At 32.6% G+C, this 15,111-nt stretch overlaps 4 protein-coding genes across 5 annotated transcripts; 2 read left to right on the plus strand and 2 right to left on the minus strand.

The window, feature by feature from the left end:
* Nucleotides 1–1,805: 1,805 nt before the first annotated feature.
* TH1 (negative elongation factor complex member TH1) lies at nt 1,806–5,740 on the plus strand. The gene is made up of 12 exons (XM_076115965.1): nt 1,806–2,146; nt 2,767–2,992; nt 3,075–3,184; nt 3,262–3,369; nt 3,561–3,710; nt 3,810–3,940; nt 4,065–4,252; nt 4,411–4,651; nt 4,741–4,951; nt 5,220–5,360; nt 5,454–5,583; nt 5,674–5,740. Exons 1-12 carry the CDS (start codon nt 2,087–2,089, stop codon nt 5,703–5,705), a joined length of 1,728 nt encoding a protein of 575 aa, XP_075972080.1. The 5' UTR covers nt 1,806–2,086; the 3' UTR covers nt 5,706–5,740.
* On the minus strand, nt 5,727–8,239 carry LOC142973942 (nuclear speckle splicing regulatory protein 1). The gene is made up of 5 exons (XM_076115969.1): nt 7,894–8,239; nt 7,605–7,743; nt 7,205–7,402; nt 6,469–6,634; nt 5,727–6,363 (listed from the first exon to the last, which is right to left on the minus strand). Exons 1-5 carry the CDS (start codon nt 7,905–7,907, stop codon nt 5,774–5,776), a joined length of 1,107 nt encoding a protein of 368 aa, XP_075972084.1. The 5' UTR covers nt 7,908–8,239; the 3' UTR covers nt 5,727–5,773.
* A 284-nt stretch (nt 8,240–8,523) lies between these two features.
* Nucleotides 8,524–10,887, plus strand: LOC142973857 (uncharacterized). Its single transcript, XM_076115914.1, has 5 exons — nt 8,524–8,858; nt 8,941–9,101; nt 9,757–9,933; nt 10,187–10,297; nt 10,679–10,887. Exons 1-5 carry the CDS (start codon nt 8,736–8,738, stop codon nt 10,881–10,883), a joined length of 777 nt encoding a protein of 258 aa, XP_075972029.1. The 5' UTR covers nt 8,524–8,735; the 3' UTR covers nt 10,884–10,887.
* Nucleotides 10,888–11,021: 134 nt separating this feature from the next.
* On the minus strand, nt 11,022–15,100 carry LOC142973964 (FUN14 domain-containing protein 1). Of its 2 annotated transcripts, XM_076116017.1 has the most exons (4): nt 14,846–15,100; nt 14,431–14,626; nt 12,751–12,850; nt 11,399–11,537 (listed from the first exon to the last, which is right to left on the minus strand). In XM_076116017.1, exons 1-3 carry the CDS (start codon nt 14,986–14,988, stop codon nt 12,770–12,772), a joined length of 420 nt encoding a protein of 139 aa, XP_075972132.1. In that variant the 5' UTR covers nt 14,989–15,100; the 3' UTR covers nt 11,399–11,537; nt 12,751–12,769. The 2 variants fall into 2 exon arrangements, with proteins under 2 accessions (XP_075972122.1, XP_075972132.1); XM_076116007.1 differs by lacking the exon at nt 12,751–12,850 and having other exon boundaries at nt 11,022–11,537; nt 14,846–15,096.
* Between the last annotated feature and the right edge of the window lie 11 nt (nt 15,101–15,111).

Below are 15,111 nucleotides of genomic sequence, written 5' to 3' on the forward strand. Positions count from 1 at the left end.
CAAATACTTCGTTAATGGGTTTTAGTAGATGATGGTCAGGAAATTGGTTTATTTCAATCGATCTACCGAGAATTTGTATTATAAGGAAAGTTTTGGGTAAAAAATCGAAGCGTAGCACAGTATAGATAGTAGGTGACATACGAGTAGTACCGATGAGAACTAAAACCACCATTAGTATGTGGCATCACTTGAAATATAAAATGTACATCAAAATTGTCGTCGATTACGTAAACCAATTAGTTCATCACATCAACTCGTTGATGTCTTTGTTACGAAAACTATACCTAGAGTTTCATCGCAATTGCCCTTTCCGCTTATTATTAAATTATTAGTCTTTTATATTTTTGATAACCTTTATATATTTTATTCCGTAACACTTGCCATGTTGATCAAGAGTCTTCTTGCACAATGTGGATTGCCAACAAACTTTTAAAGGAAATAACGTTATTGACTTAAAGACAGGCGTAATATTTAAATTATCCATTTTCTGATGTTATAACTACAAACAAGATACCTATTATTGGTATAGAAAGGTCATTTTGAGTTTGATGTCATTATTTCGGTAGATTTTTTTCGCATAGATTCTGCGTTCAAGGTCTGTATACATAATATCTTAATATGAAATACAGAACGCAGTATTATTAACAGTAGTCTGATTACATTTAATTTATGTTTAGATTCAAAATAATCGTATAATAATATAGAACAAATCGGGATGATTACGCCTGCCCTCGCAGTTCTTTAATCAACTTTAATCATCCAATAGCCAAAATAAAAGTGCCTCTGTGGTCTGAGCATTACCGTATGCTACTGGTAGTGACGAAGTCTCGAGTTTGATTCTCGAGCCGGGGTAAGTGCTATTTGGTTTTCTGATTTTGGCATTAAACGTTAATAACAGTATAAAATGTTTACGAGACAATTTTGGTCTTCTTAGAAATGACGCCCAAAAACATTACGCGCAAAAAATGGTTTTCCGCGTTTTTATAATGACGTTCCACGATTGCTGAACGTGTACCTCAAAATGTATGTTCAGCAAGAGATAACGTTACTCAAGAAGATTTTGAGAAATGGTTTTCGACAGTTGAAAAGGATTTGAAAGACAGAGGTCTACTTGAGATACCTAGTGAAACCTCCTCAAAGAATAATCCTAGATTCACCATTTCTTAGGTGTCTGTGACCAAGTTCTTGTTTATTACTGGGTGTCCATTACCGGGTAATGTTTATTACTGGTGAAAAAACAATTTTTTTTTGTTTGTTAATTATATTAAAATTAAATGCAGTATCTCACGCGTAACATATCAGAATTGTAGAATAGGGACAATATTTTACATTTGAAGTAGTTTCATTACTATTTCTCTCACTGCATAAGTGTAACTTCGGAAAATAAAGGGAATTTGCTCTTAAACTGTCCATTACTAATGCATTTACCGTAATTCGAAGTTTTATATTATGTAGGTATATGACAATATACACAAACTCTATCACATATATCACGGCAAAAATTGCCGAAATGGGAGTATATTTCATACACTTCGGGTTCATCCAATTCAATCCAATCCAATTCATCCATCTAACAGTCCAATACCCAAATAGTCCCAAATCACGTTCGGTCTAAACCTCGCTTGATTTCGTACGCAAACACAATCCAGGCGTGCAAGATTGGACGAACATTTTAAATTATATAACCAATCTGTAAGATAAACGTGAATACTTTCAAAATTATTTTGTCTATGGCATATGGAAGTAAAACGACGCCATTTTATGAGCCATGAAATGTGTCATTGGCTGAATTTGTCAGATAGCGACCTGTGACAGTGACAGATAACACAAAAATATGACAGCTCGTAATAGACGCTCAACAATTTTATTGAATTCATAAAACAATATTATTGTCATTTGATAAATAGAATAAATATAATCGGTTATTTGGTAAATGACTTGCGATAAATACTGTACCAAGCCTAAGATATGATTTTTTTGTAGTATAGTTTTAGCCTGTGCTACTTCACGAGTGCTTCGTGACAACATAATATAGACGAACAGAGGCTTTCGTTTCATTATCGGCAAAGGAGTTATAGAAAGAAATATGCCGAGCCAATACGAGGAGGAGCGTACTTGGGAAGCTCCTAACCACAACCAATATGAGGTAACATCAATTCTTCTGTTTTAAAACAATAAAATCACATAGACATCACATAAGAAAAAGCAACCACATCTAGCTTGCAATATACTATGTATAATATACTAGATTCCGCTCGTGGCTTCATACGAGTGGAGATATCTAACGGGAAAGTATCCTATGTATAACCCACTAGCTGACCCGCGCAACTTCGCTTGCGTCACATAAAAGAGAATTGGTCAAAATTTTCCCCGTTTTTGTAACATTTTTTACTGGTACTCTGCTGCTTTTGGTTGTAGTGTGATGATATATAGCCTATAGCCTTCCTCAATAAATAGACTATCTAATACTGAAAGAATTTTTCAAATCGGATCAGTAGTTCCTGAGATTAGCGCGTTCAAACAAACAAACAAACAAACAAACTCTTCAGCTTTATAATATTAGTATAGATGTGTGTGATCAATCCTATCCAAATCAGACATCAGTCAAAAGGGTTGGAGTGTAGCAAAGGGTGTGCAAGGCGATTAGGATTTAGAAAAAAATTCGAAAGTTTTCAAAAATGTCATAGATCATGATTCTTTCACAAATCTTTCTGTTTTATAATATTGGTAAAGGATAATTATTTTATTTAAATTTATATCTAATAGGAAGAAGGGAATGAAGATGTCATTGAAAATCCTGAAGAGGTTCTACATGAATGCCTGGAAAAATTTAAGACACCTGATTATATCATGGAACCTGGAATATTTGGTCAACTAAAGCGGTACTTTCAAGCTGGTGGTAACCCAGAGCAAGTGATAGAGCAACTATCTATCAACTACAATGCTGTTGCTCAGATGGCTAACTTATTGGCTGAGTGGCTCATTCTTGGAGGCTAGTAGGCAATTCTTAATAATTATGAGTTCTGTTTCATCTAATGAATGTGATATTTACATTTAAACTTTTCTGTATTCAGGTGTTAAAGTAACAGAAGTACAAGCTATGGTTGAAAATCATTTAAAGGATATGATTTTAAAAACATTTGATCCTAAAAAAGCTGATACCATATTCACTGAGGAGGGTGAAGTATGTATAATATTTCATACAGTCTTATCTATGTAACATAAGTGAACTTAGAATGCTAAAGTTAATATGTTTTACAGACTCCGGCTTGGTTGACAGAGATGATTGAGCATCCAACATGGAGATCATTGATATATAGGCTGGCTGAAGAGTATCCTGACTGTCTTATGCTGAACTTTACAATAAAGGTGGGCTTGATATTTATATGTATGAGAACATTCTATACTTGATACCTGAATGTTATTGTCTGTACTGTACTGAAACATTTTAACAAATAGGTACAATACACAATTTATTATAACATAATATTATAATTCACCTTAAAATCTTAGTTATCTTATGTATACATAAAATAATAAAAATATGTGTTTCTTCTTAGCTGATTTCAGATGCTGGCTTCCAAGGTGAAATTACCAGCATATCTACAGCTGCTCAACAAATTGAAGTATTTTCAAGAGTTCTCAAATCAGCCATTGTTGGCTTCTTACAAAGTTCTGATGACTGGCAAAACAGTGTTAATGAATGTGCAGTAAGTATTAACTAATAAATATAAGAAGATAGGATCTTAACATAATTTTGTTGAATACTAAAGTACATTTATAATATAATCTATGTGTAATTGTTTTAGAAAATGGTCTGTCATGGTGCTCACACTTATGTTTATAGCCAAGTCATAGTTCATATCCTGTCTCAAGAGCCTAGAGGAGGAGCCATCATGAAAAGACTTGGACAAGAAATAACTCGATGTGCACAACAGAGGTATGTATTCAAATATTATTTATTTACCATCTTAAAGACTGTTATAATATCAACTCACTAGTATGCCATGACAAGGCAGAATTATGATCTTTTTTACTTTTAAAATGATTACATCTTGTTGCAGTGGCCATGATGTGACTCCAATAACTCTTGCCCTAACAGCTGGTGAATCATGGCGTAATGCTCGCACAGCACTGGCGGCTATGTTGTCTCGTGGTGCTCTGAATCCAGCTGACATTTCTGTACTGTTCAGAGCTTATACACAAGCTGAGCCACCACCAGTACATTTAATAAGAATTCCGCAATTTTTAGGTATGAAATTGCATATTTCGTTCATGAAAGAGACCTAACAATACAAGTGCAGCCCAACATTTAGAGAATAATGTTTCTAAACGAATGTACCCCCTGTTTCTATGTATTATTGTGTATCATATTATATCAGCTTTATAATTTTTTTCATTTATTTCCAGAGCTCCTTGTGGATGCACTTTTCAAGATAGGAAGCAAATTAAACCCAGAACATAAATCTAAGTACATGTACTTGTTGGCATATGCTGCAAGTGTTTGTGAAGGCATCACTGCTGGTAGGCCAGTCAAGGATGAATTGAAGGCAACAGTGCAGGCCATTGAGAAAGTACATGCAGTCTGTTGCAGTTCAGCCAGTTCCAGTGAACTTATTGCTGAATTACCGACATTATACCATTGCATAAGGTAAATATATAATAATTAAACAACTACTCCCACTTGATAACAGACTGTGAGCTATGTTTAAATGTTGAATAAAAATACGTTTGTTTTAGGTTTCCTGTTGTAGGTATGGGTGTTTTAGTCTGGGTGGAGTGTGTTGTAACTGAGCCTTCATATTTCAAACTATGCACAGAACATTGTCCTGTGCACTTAGCATTGCTTGATGAAGTCGCAGTTTGTCATCAATTATTGCATCACAGACTTTTGAGACTGCTTGTGCAACTGTTTGAATCTCCACAAGATGAATTAGAAATCTTGGTGCAGGTACCTATATAACAACTTATTTTCTGTCAAATACATTATTTATTATTATACTTATACTGTCTTGTAAGGGTCGGTTCGTACCTGGCGGTAAATACGACGCGTATTATTTGGTCGCATCACGCTACAACAGAGAAAAAGATATTAACCCCTTTTACCAATTATGTGTTGATGGGAAGAAAATAAGCGACGCTTGACTTACTTTCCATCATATGTGAACCGCCCCTATAAGAAATCAAGTTTAATCAATAGCTTACTACATTTTTTTCAGTTGGAACTGCGAAAAATGTTGCTTGACCGAATGGTTAACCTACTTAGTCGTGGATGTGTTGTTCCCGTACTACGTTATATCAAACAATGCTGGCAGCGTGGCGACACTGACATATCGTTGATACGGTATTTCATTACTGAGGTATAATATTTATGTATTGAATCATATTAATTTAATTACATTCAAATGAAAATGTAATACATACAATTACAATTTACGTATCGTAATTTATAGGTTTTGGATGCTATTGCTCCACCATACACTCAAGAATTTGTTCAGCTGGTGTTGCCCATGGTGGAGAATGAAGAAATTACTGGTACTATGAGGGCTGAAGGAGAAAATGATCCTGTTTCTGAATTTATAGGTAAAGTTTTAACAAATTTCTCATTGATTATTATATATCTACATTTGATGTTCAATACATGAATAATTAACGAAATCTTTTTCTTTTCAGTTCACTGCAAGGCACATTATGTTGTTGTATAATTTATTAAGGAAACAAATATATTTAGTCAAGTATATTTTATTGTTTTATTTTTCTAAAAAAACATCTTCTAGCATCCTCTTGCAGCCTTTCTTTCATAATATCGTCGTAGTGCATCGTCAAAAACAGCACCAACAGTTCTCTTCTTCCATATATCAACTTTCGGCTTAGGTTCCTCAGTCTTCTTTTTATCTTTAATTTCCTTTATTTTATCTACATTTGTTTTCTTATCGTTTTCAGGTAGTTCTGGTTTCTCTTCTTCTGTTTTAATGGAATCATTTTTAATTTGTTTTTGTTCCTTTTTCTTGTCTTCATCTTCATCACTTGATTCATCAATAGAAAAGTCAGAGTCTGCATCAATGTTCTCTTCTTGTTTATTCTTCTTAGCATTTCTGATGTCATCTAGATTGACACGGTTTATCTCTTCATCTGACTCTTGAATCTCACCCTCTGATAAGAAAGGTTGAGTGTCTGAAGATTTTCTTTTTCTATAATTTCGTTTCTTTTGTGCTTCTTGTGTATTAGAAACAGGAGCATTTGAGTTAACATCATTTTCTTTAGCCTCAGCCTCCTTGTTTGCTTCAGAATCATTTTCATCATTTTTGATACTCTTATCTTCTGTTCCCATCTTCTGTTCATATAAATGTCGATAGAATCCACCTAAAATAAATGAATAAGCAAGTCAATATAATTAAATAAAATCGATATTTTGTTATAATTATCAGTATATGAAAACAAAATAATTAATTATTATGTAATAATTACCTAAATCACTCTGTTTAGTGACATCTCCAATATTTTCTAAATATTCTTCACGTTTTTCTTTTTCCTCTTCTAAGCGCATTTCCTCTAATTTCTTCTTGTATGCAGAAGTAACAAATACTTCTTTATCCTGGAATTCATCACCTTCCTTTTCTCTTTCCTTCTGAATCTATAAAATAATTGAACAGAAATACAGTTAAGTAAATTTGTTTTTTATAAGTAAATCAATGCAGTTCAATAGTTAATATTTGGACCAGGACCATGAAAAACCAGGGCTACTAAGCCAGGCGTCCACTATTGGTATAGCATGTACTAACAATAAAAGTAAAAATATACTTTGAAAGTCTCAACCTAGGCTTTCCAAAACTAATAATCTAGATAACGTTACATTGCGCTGTCTCTGTGGTGCAGTGGTTAAATTCACTCTACTGTGGTATTGACTTCCATAATAAACAATTATTTGTGAGATCCACAAATAGTTGTTACAGATCTGGATGTACTTTGTGTACATTGCAGCAGGAGTTGCCTTTTTTACCAGAGAATAATACAAATTTAATATTCTTATGGACCACTACTGAGTACTGACCCTGTTTATGGACGACTATTACTGGCCCCATTTATTTAAAATAATGGTATTTTTGTTATAATATGACTATATAATTAAGAAATGTCGTGATAAGATATGCTTTTGACAACACTGTTGTTATTAATTATACCATAACATACAAACTATGCTTACTTGTCTTTCAATTCGCCTCTCATTTTCTACCTTTCTTTTATTTGCAGCTTTCATCAACTTCTCTATGTATTGTGGTTTCTTCTCTTCTTTACTTTTAACTTTAACTTTCTCCTTTTTACTTGTCATATCATCATATATTTCATCATATTGATATACTGTTGGATCCTCTAGTACTGCCTTCTCTTGAGTAATTTTTGCCTATAAAAGAATTAATAATTTGTTACTGTTTGAACCAACATTAAATGTAAATGTTAGGCAAGGTGTTTTATTTAAATCTGTATTATACACACAGTTTTCAACATGTTAGCTTTTCGTTAATAATCTAAATGCTCTCCCATAATATTCAGAAACCAGGTTGAGTGTCATAAAAAAATATATTATCTTAAGATTAGTGTGGTACCTGTCTAGTTGTGTTATCACTTGGGCGTAGTAACATAGGCTTCTTGTTAGACTCTTCTTCTGAATCTGAGTCATTTCCAAAGACATTCCTTGAAGCTTGAAAAACTGGTTTTCCACGATCTGGTACTATAAGCCCGTACCTATAATAATAAAATAAATAATTCAAATAGCAATAGTGTTTAGTGTATATTTAAAATTATCAGGTCATCAATAGCTTTAAGTTTAAATTGGTTTACGTATTGTAAAACAACAAGTTCAAGTACCATCAAACTCTCAACAAATTTGCTTACTTTTTATTTGACATTTTCTGACTCGACTTCGATTCCTAGTGATTTAGATCTTTACAATTGACCATACAGAAGTAGCTTTTTGACCCTGCTTTAACAGTTGACGAAATGCGGAGTACGCGGATCACCAATCTAGGATCAGAGTTTTTACAGAGCCAGGAGTTTCGCCTTTTTTATTATACACTTTGACCAGGAGTCCAGCAACACAACTATAATATAACACTAACGTGAAGGGTCGAACAAAGTACAACAAAGAAACAGTAGGTACTGGATACCACAGGTTATGTTGATAGTTGATACAAAAGATGATGGCCATTCACCATATCACCATAGTAGTTCAGTTGGCAGATGTCAGTAGTGGCAATGTTAGTGTTGTACTTTTATGTATCACGGTACTCGACTACCGGTTGATATCGATGCTAAATGTTATCAATGGTTTTGAGTAGCAACAAGACGTACATCTATATCTATAATTATAATCCTTGTTATAAAATAACAAGGATTGCATCACACATTTAGATAGATGAGTACACTAACATAATTATGAAAATCGTCTAGTTACACTCAGTTACAGATGTCAATATTATATAGAGCAATTTGATAAGAGGAACGTCAAAGACGTCAAAGTGACAATCCCAGAAGTAGAGGCTAGCTATCCGGTACATCTAGGACACTTACAGCTGACTCCGGTGCGGTGGTGCGCTTACGCATAAGAGGCTACCTACCGAAATAAGTGTTGTTTATTATATCAACACACTACACTACCTGATTCCCTGCCTAGCAATAAGCACCCAGTACTAGGATCATAACAACTTTACACTTTAAAAAGCGGATTTACCTATATCATGACAGACGATGTTATAAAAATTAAATCAAAGAAGATGAAAAGTAAAAAGAAAATACCGCTGACTCCAATGGCATTTTATATAAAATTGTTCTGTGAGCGGAAAGGTTCATTACAAACTAATGTTAGTAATAAATCTAGACAAATGGTTAAGTCTACTATTACAGCAATATTTATTTACCTAGCCGCAATTTGTTACTTTTCAGTACAGCAACTTAATTGCAGCAACAAAATCATGGGTATCATTAAGCGAGTCTGAGAAAAATCAATTTACCATAAAATATAAGGAATGTGAGAAACAATATGTTCTGCAATTCTTTGATCAGTTGAAAAATGCAGAGATTTTTATGAAGGAAAAAGATATTAGGTAAGTATCTAAAGATAAATACACATTTTTCTTTGCATCTAAAATTGTTGGTACATATTTTTTATTAGGATATCTTACCTACCTAATGCCCTTTATAAATATTATTAACAGATTTTATTCTAGTACCTGGTATAGCCTACAATACCATGTAAACTATTATTAGCTTAAAAGAAATTACTTTTACATCATTAACTGGTAATGGAAACAAAAAAACAAATCTTAACAATTTCCCTGTCCCCATACAACACATTTTGTGATAGCCCCACATCCACTGGTTTTATGTTTTTTGTTTTGGTTTTTCCAGCCAAAAATCACGAAATTTTCATTTATTTCCTTGATGGGTAAAGGTTTTGCCACACGTCCACGATACATTTTAAAAAATATAGCGCTGCGTTCATATCATAAAATCTGCCCAAAAGTGCATAGGGAAATGAGTCACATGTGACTCATGAACTTATCTCAATACGCTCTAGTGAGTCATATATGACTCACTGGACAGGGAAGTTGTTAAAATACAAGTTCCATAGTTATTATTAATATTCAAAGAAATCCCCCCCTCGTTTGGGAGGAGACCCTTGGCCCAGTGAGACAGTAATGGGTGAAAAATAAAAAAATATCATCAAATAAACATTTTAAATAATAACTGTTTTTTCAGCTCTAAAAATAATATGGACTTGAGTGAAACTATTTTATCAACTAAGGAGATTGCAGATGAATCAATCAAAACTGTTCCTGAGCCAGAGCTGGAGCGGGCTGAACAAACTGAGACTGAGACTATAAAAGAATTAACACCTAATGATGATGACAGTAACCCTCATGCTTCTCCAACTGTGTAAGTGATACCATTTTAATTTAATCTGTTTATGATCTGTGTGACTGCCTGCCTGACTAATGCTAACCCTGTTTCTGAGGCGCATTTAGCAGTAGCTTATCTATTCAAACTGTCGTGTATATATCTGCTTAAACATGAATGAATAGATTAACTACCTCTAAAATGTACCTCAGAAACAGGGCATAAGGAATTGCCAATGTCTTAGAATGTCTTAATATTCAGATTTCAATAGAGTGCATTAATTATTTTTCAGTTATTCTCCAGAACATAGAGAAGAAATGCCTGAAGATCTAATACCAGCAGTTGATGAAATAACCCAACCAAAACGAACAATTTTAATGGAACCTTTGCCCCCTACCATAAAGTAAGTTGTACCTCTACCATTAAAAAATAAATTAAAGGTGTCTTGTGGTGTGTATTAGTCTGTTTCTATCCTATATTTATAGCAGTAACCTGTTAATTTCATGGTCTTGGAGCATCATTTTGGGCCCCTCCATCATATGGGTTTGTATATTAAAATGTAAAATTTTGTATCCAGAAACATGTTATAATTTAACTTCTTTAATTTAATAACTTTATATTTTATCTTTAGTTGGTAAGATAGAATCTCAGTTTATTTTGTTAATTTATTTAAATTTTATATGTATGTGGTGCTGTGCGTCGACTGTGATAAACAATATTCAGACTTATTTAAAAGCAAGTAGATTATTATTTAAAGTAATGTCGGTATTTATTTTTGTTCCAGGACTGGCCATGAGTTATTTTACATGCTCAACTCGACCAATGAAGCAAATACTTTTACTTGGACAACATTGCCGCGAATTGAGAAAAATCGATACAGTCGCGCTGTTTCTCTAATGAAAAAAGATTATATTTCTAAATATAGAGAATATTTAGAAAGTTTATCAGATAAAGAATTATTTGACTGCTATAATAAAAATATTTTATGATGACCATCTGTTTTTCATTCCATGTAGGTACTAGAACGCTAGAACGCGTTTTATTCACTAAAACAATAGGCAGCAATAAACCCAAAATGGGCTGATGATGATTAAATTTCAGTGTGTTTGCCTTAAATTAAACAACTATTAGATTATAATAAATAAGTTTAATTATTCAAATCACTACACACTAACAATAAGTTCGTTACTTATATAATATTCAGCTGATTTATTTAAAAAGAAGGCATAATACGTTTTCAAATAAAGCAAGCAGCGATTATAGTAGGTTTAGGTACACAACAATACTTTACATCAATTATGTGCGAATACATAATTAAGTACTAAATCTACGCGATAACAACAAAGTTACTTTTATAATTCTATTATTTGTTTTTTCTAAGCCTATATAATTATAATTTATGACAATCAATCAGTTAACACCAATAACAAGCATACTGATTAAGGAGAGGACTAATGATTTTATTTTCCACAGAGAAGGCCAATAGCCATTCCAGCAGCAAATGAAGCAAAGAACACGTGTGATTCTGTAGCACGATAGTGTTCATCGCCCTTAATCTCATGCATCCAACGTTTAGCCTTAACTTCCTTCTTCTTAATTAAATCTTCAGCTTTGTCTAATTTTCGGTCTACAAATCGTTCCACCTGTAACAAATAGAGAGTCAAAATGAATCATTGTATTGTAGAATATGCGAATGCTCCAGGAGTAATGAGCACGGTCAGATGGCTGTATCGGTAACACTGTGGATAAAGACGTGATCGCCACTCCACTATTGCGCTTTGTAATTTCCACAGCGATAAAACTTATTAAAATGGTGATTTTTTTTCATTAAAATATCCTGATATATGATAAACTTTATAATGAGTGTTGAAAAAGAAATTGATTTAAGATTTTGATATTTTGACATTAGCTTGGTACATATTCAATTAGGCTCAAATTTTGAAAAAAAAAACTGTTAACTCCGATCCTTGCACTTTAATAAACCGTCGAGTAGGTCACCCTGATCCTGACAAGGTGTGAAGATAATAATAATATAATGTAGCCCATAGATATATTACAAAAAACTAAACATTGAAAAAAAAACAGGTAGGTATGAGTGTCATAAACTTGTAATTTTGTTTCTGCACAAATGTCTCGACCACAACAGTCCTAAACGCGTTATGATACATATAGGGCTACATAGCGTGTAGGCAACAAAAATCGCAGATTCGTTGAATCTTACAATTTACACGATGTACGAATATAGACAAAATGGAAAATTTGTATTCTAAAACATGTACATAATAACAATAGGAAAACAGTTGAGGGTCATTTGTACTTGGAGATTGCAACTCAATAAATTATGTGTTAAGAAAATTTAGTTACCTGGCAGTTAGCACATACAAAGCAGTTATCAAAAATTAAAGCATGTTAGAAATGAATTTATTGAGTAAGATTTTCTATTTGTATCTACATACCTAGGTAAGTATGTGTTTAAGATTTTGTCAATTTTAAGCACAGAATGAATCTCTCCTTAAAAGCTTAAACGCCTTTTATCTGTGCAGAAATCTACGCCGTATGAATGCGCCATAAAATTTAAGTATAGGATGGAGGAAAGCTATATTCTTCTTTATTACCTAAAAATTATGCGCGTGAGTTCGCCCTCCAATTGCTATTACTAAGTTTGAGTACGGAACGCCTATCTAAATTGTTTTCATACCTATCTCAAAACAGTCAAAACCTTAGGTCAACAGTTAACGACGTAGCTACATAGACAAAGCGTAATCAGAAGACACCTGCTCTTAGATCGACAGAAAAACAGAATGCCTAGTTAATCGTTTATTTTTATAAGAGCCACAATATAATACAGAAACTCACTTTTATTTATATAAAAAAATCACGACGACGCAATACCAAAAAAGAATCCTCCAGTAAACCCTGCCGAATAATAGGTATTATTTTTGACAAAGACCATTACCTGTAACAAATAAACTACAGTTGAAACAATATTATATCTATACCTAATTTTGACACCTAGAAATTAAATACGGCTTCATCCTACTTATTTAACTACATTCAATCAGTCAACCTTAACATTTCATTTATATTATATGGCAGTCAGTATAAGTCATCTTCTTTTTATTTGTAATGCAATTTCAAGAACTTGATTCAGTACAACTAACTGTATTTGATTGGATGCCAAAAATTAAGTAGCTTATGTGATTAACCGTTTAAAAATGTCCACAACTATATTTGAATCAAGATTGGTACCACAGTCTGGTAGTGAAAGAGTAACAGACAGACTGAAAGATTTTCCCATTTAATAATTTTATATACTTACAAAAACAGAAGTAGATCATAAAACAACAACACAAGAGTTAGGACAATTTTGCATTGCACAACTATTATATTATATGCACACAATGACATCATCATATATAAAATAAAATAAAATAAAATAAAATCATATATTCTGAGAATTCTATACGCTTCTGGGTTGTTACTCATATAACTATAATTACTTTTAGCAGTCAGGTAGTCATGCAAGAGGTCAGAAATTATTGTGACGTCATTTACTGCTCTACTTTGAATGCTCAAAATACTATAATTAAACTGAAGTTTTCTGAGAACTAGCACAACTCGATTATCTATTGTTTCTCAACATCATTATTTTAAGTGATAAAATACTTAGTAGGTCAGGCAAAACAATTGGAACTAAACATAAAAAAACAATATTAATTAAAGTATACACATGTTTATATTTGAATCCTAAAATGGCTATTTGCCTCAGGTATTTTGAATGTGGATGGATGAATTTGAATATATTTTTTTTATTTGTAAAATTAACATTATGATTATGTTATTGTATATCAAAACTATTTTGTAGGAATGCAACCATGCACTGTCATGATGTAGGCAATTTATTTCTATATTAAGCCATCTGGCAAAACAGGGGCTTTGTTAATACCTAATTAATAAGGACGAAGCAGACAAAACAGCTTAATAATGACAATTAAATAAATTATATGGGCTTAAATGGAAATGGGGAAAACATATGATTGATCATTCAGGTTTCCTATTTTAGAATAAAGCATCAGTAAATGTCCTCTTCAAAAAATGCATCACAAATTTCTCAATTATAATCTAAACTGGCTTATTTGTTCATTAAACATTAAAAGCTATTAGTAAACACCAAAACACTTAGCTTTAAGGTGTGATGTGAATATGTGATAGATAAAGTATTTATGTGTTCTCATGTTAAGTGTGGTTTAACTTAGTCCCATACAAACCTAGGAAGCAAATAAGCATCATAAATCAATCTAAACACATAAGTTAATGATTAAATTTTAAAAGATTTAATAACACACAACTAGGTACAAAGATTTCTACTGTGCCTTAAAGATAAGAACAAAATATGTTTCAATTTCCAGCAAATATTGTTAATTTTAAAGAATGTGATGATTTAAATAATCCATATCCATATTGTTGCAGCTCAATCAAAATATGTAGTTACTTACTAGATATTTTGATTAAGCTGCAACAATATTTATATCTTACCTTCTCAAACCAATCTGGGGATCGTCCAGTTGCTTCTTTTTCAATTTTGTCACTGATTTTATCGACTTTCTTGTTGATTTTATCCCAGTTTATGTCAATATAGCCTTTCTGACTAGCAATGTGAAGTAATATTACACTTCCACCTAAACCAACAGCCGCAAATTTTCCAACTTTCATGGATATGAATCCCGTTATCCTGAAAAATAAAATATTCATCAAGAATTATTGTAGTAATAATCAAAATAGTTGGACAAACATAGCATTGTCTTGTATTTGCATATTATTAACATTAGATCATAGACTTTTCATAGGTCCATTAAATGTATGACAAAAAAATATGATGGCATAAGGTATTGCAGCAAATTTATGATAAATATATATAGAGCACCGTAAGACAATGAAATTAATAACATACCATCCTGACGCAGTTCCTAAAATTAACTGCTTCGTTGCTGATGTCTTTCCAATATCCGATATCGCCTTTTCAATGAAATTTTTTGCATCATCGACAATTTTCTTTGCCTCTTCAGAGGGTTCGTCTTTACCCGGCCGTGCCATTGTTAACAAATATGCAAAAGATTTATCACAAATTTGCAAATGATAACAAACAAAGAAGTCAGTAGATACCTAGGCACAAAATGTCACGAACAATGAACGAATGAACGATAATTGTATTTTTTA

Source organism: Anticarsia gemmatalis, chromosome 1 (genome assembly GCF_050436995.1).
Source record: "Anticarsia gemmatalis isolate Benzon Research Colony breed Stoneville strain chromosome 1, ilAntGemm2 primary, whole genome shotgun sequence".
Taxonomy (NCBI): Eukaryota; Metazoa; Arthropoda; class Insecta; order Lepidoptera; family Erebidae; genus Anticarsia; species Anticarsia gemmatalis.

Excerpts from the sequence above, each read along its gene's own strand:
- LOC142973964 (XM_076116007.1), bottom strand. The coding sequence starts at position 14,988 with ATGGCACGGCCGGGTAAAGACGAACCCTCTGAAGAGGCAAAGAAAATT. Across the intron at positions 14,627-14,845 it reads TTAGGAACTGCGTCAGGATG|GATAACGGGATTCATATCCA; the intron begins GTATGTTATTAA and ends TTTATTTTTCAG. Across the intron at positions 11,538-14,430 it reads CCCCAGATTGGTTTGAGAAG|GTGGAACGATTTGTAGACCG; the intron begins GTAAGATATAAA and ends TATTTGTTACAG.
- LOC142973857 (XM_076115914.1), top strand. The coding sequence starts at position 8,736 with ATGACAGACGATGTTATAAAAATTAAATCAAAGAAGATGAAAAGTAAA. Across the intron at positions 8,859-8,940 it reads AAGGTTCATTACAAACTAAT|TACAGCAACTTAATTGCAGC; the intron begins GTTAGTAATAAA and ends GTTACTTTTCAG. Across the intron at positions 9,934-10,186 it reads CCTCATGCTTCTCCAACTGT|TTATTCTCCAGAACATAGAG; the intron begins GTAAGTGATACC and ends ATTATTTTTCAG.
- LOC142973942 (XM_076115969.1), bottom strand. Across the intron at positions 7,403-7,604 it reads GTGATAACACAACTAGACAG|GCAAAAATTACTCAAGAGAA; the intron begins GTACCACACTAA and ends ATTCTTTTATAG. Across the intron at positions 6,635-7,204 it reads AGAGGCGAATTGAAAGACAA|ATTCAGAAGGAAAGAGAAAA; the intron begins GTAAGCATAGTT and ends ATTATTTTATAG.
- TH1 (XM_076115965.1), top strand. The coding sequence starts at position 2,087 with ATGCCGAGCCAATACGAGGAGGAGCGTACTTGGGAAGCTCCTAACCAC. Across the intron at positions 2,147-2,766 it reads CTAACCACAACCAATATGAG|GAAGAAGGGAATGAAGATGT; the intron begins GTAACATCAATT and ends TATATCTAATAG. Across the intron at positions 4,952-5,219 it reads AATTAGAAATCTTGGTGCAG|TTGGAACTGCGAAAAATGTT; the intron begins GTACCTATATAA and ends CATTTTTTTCAG.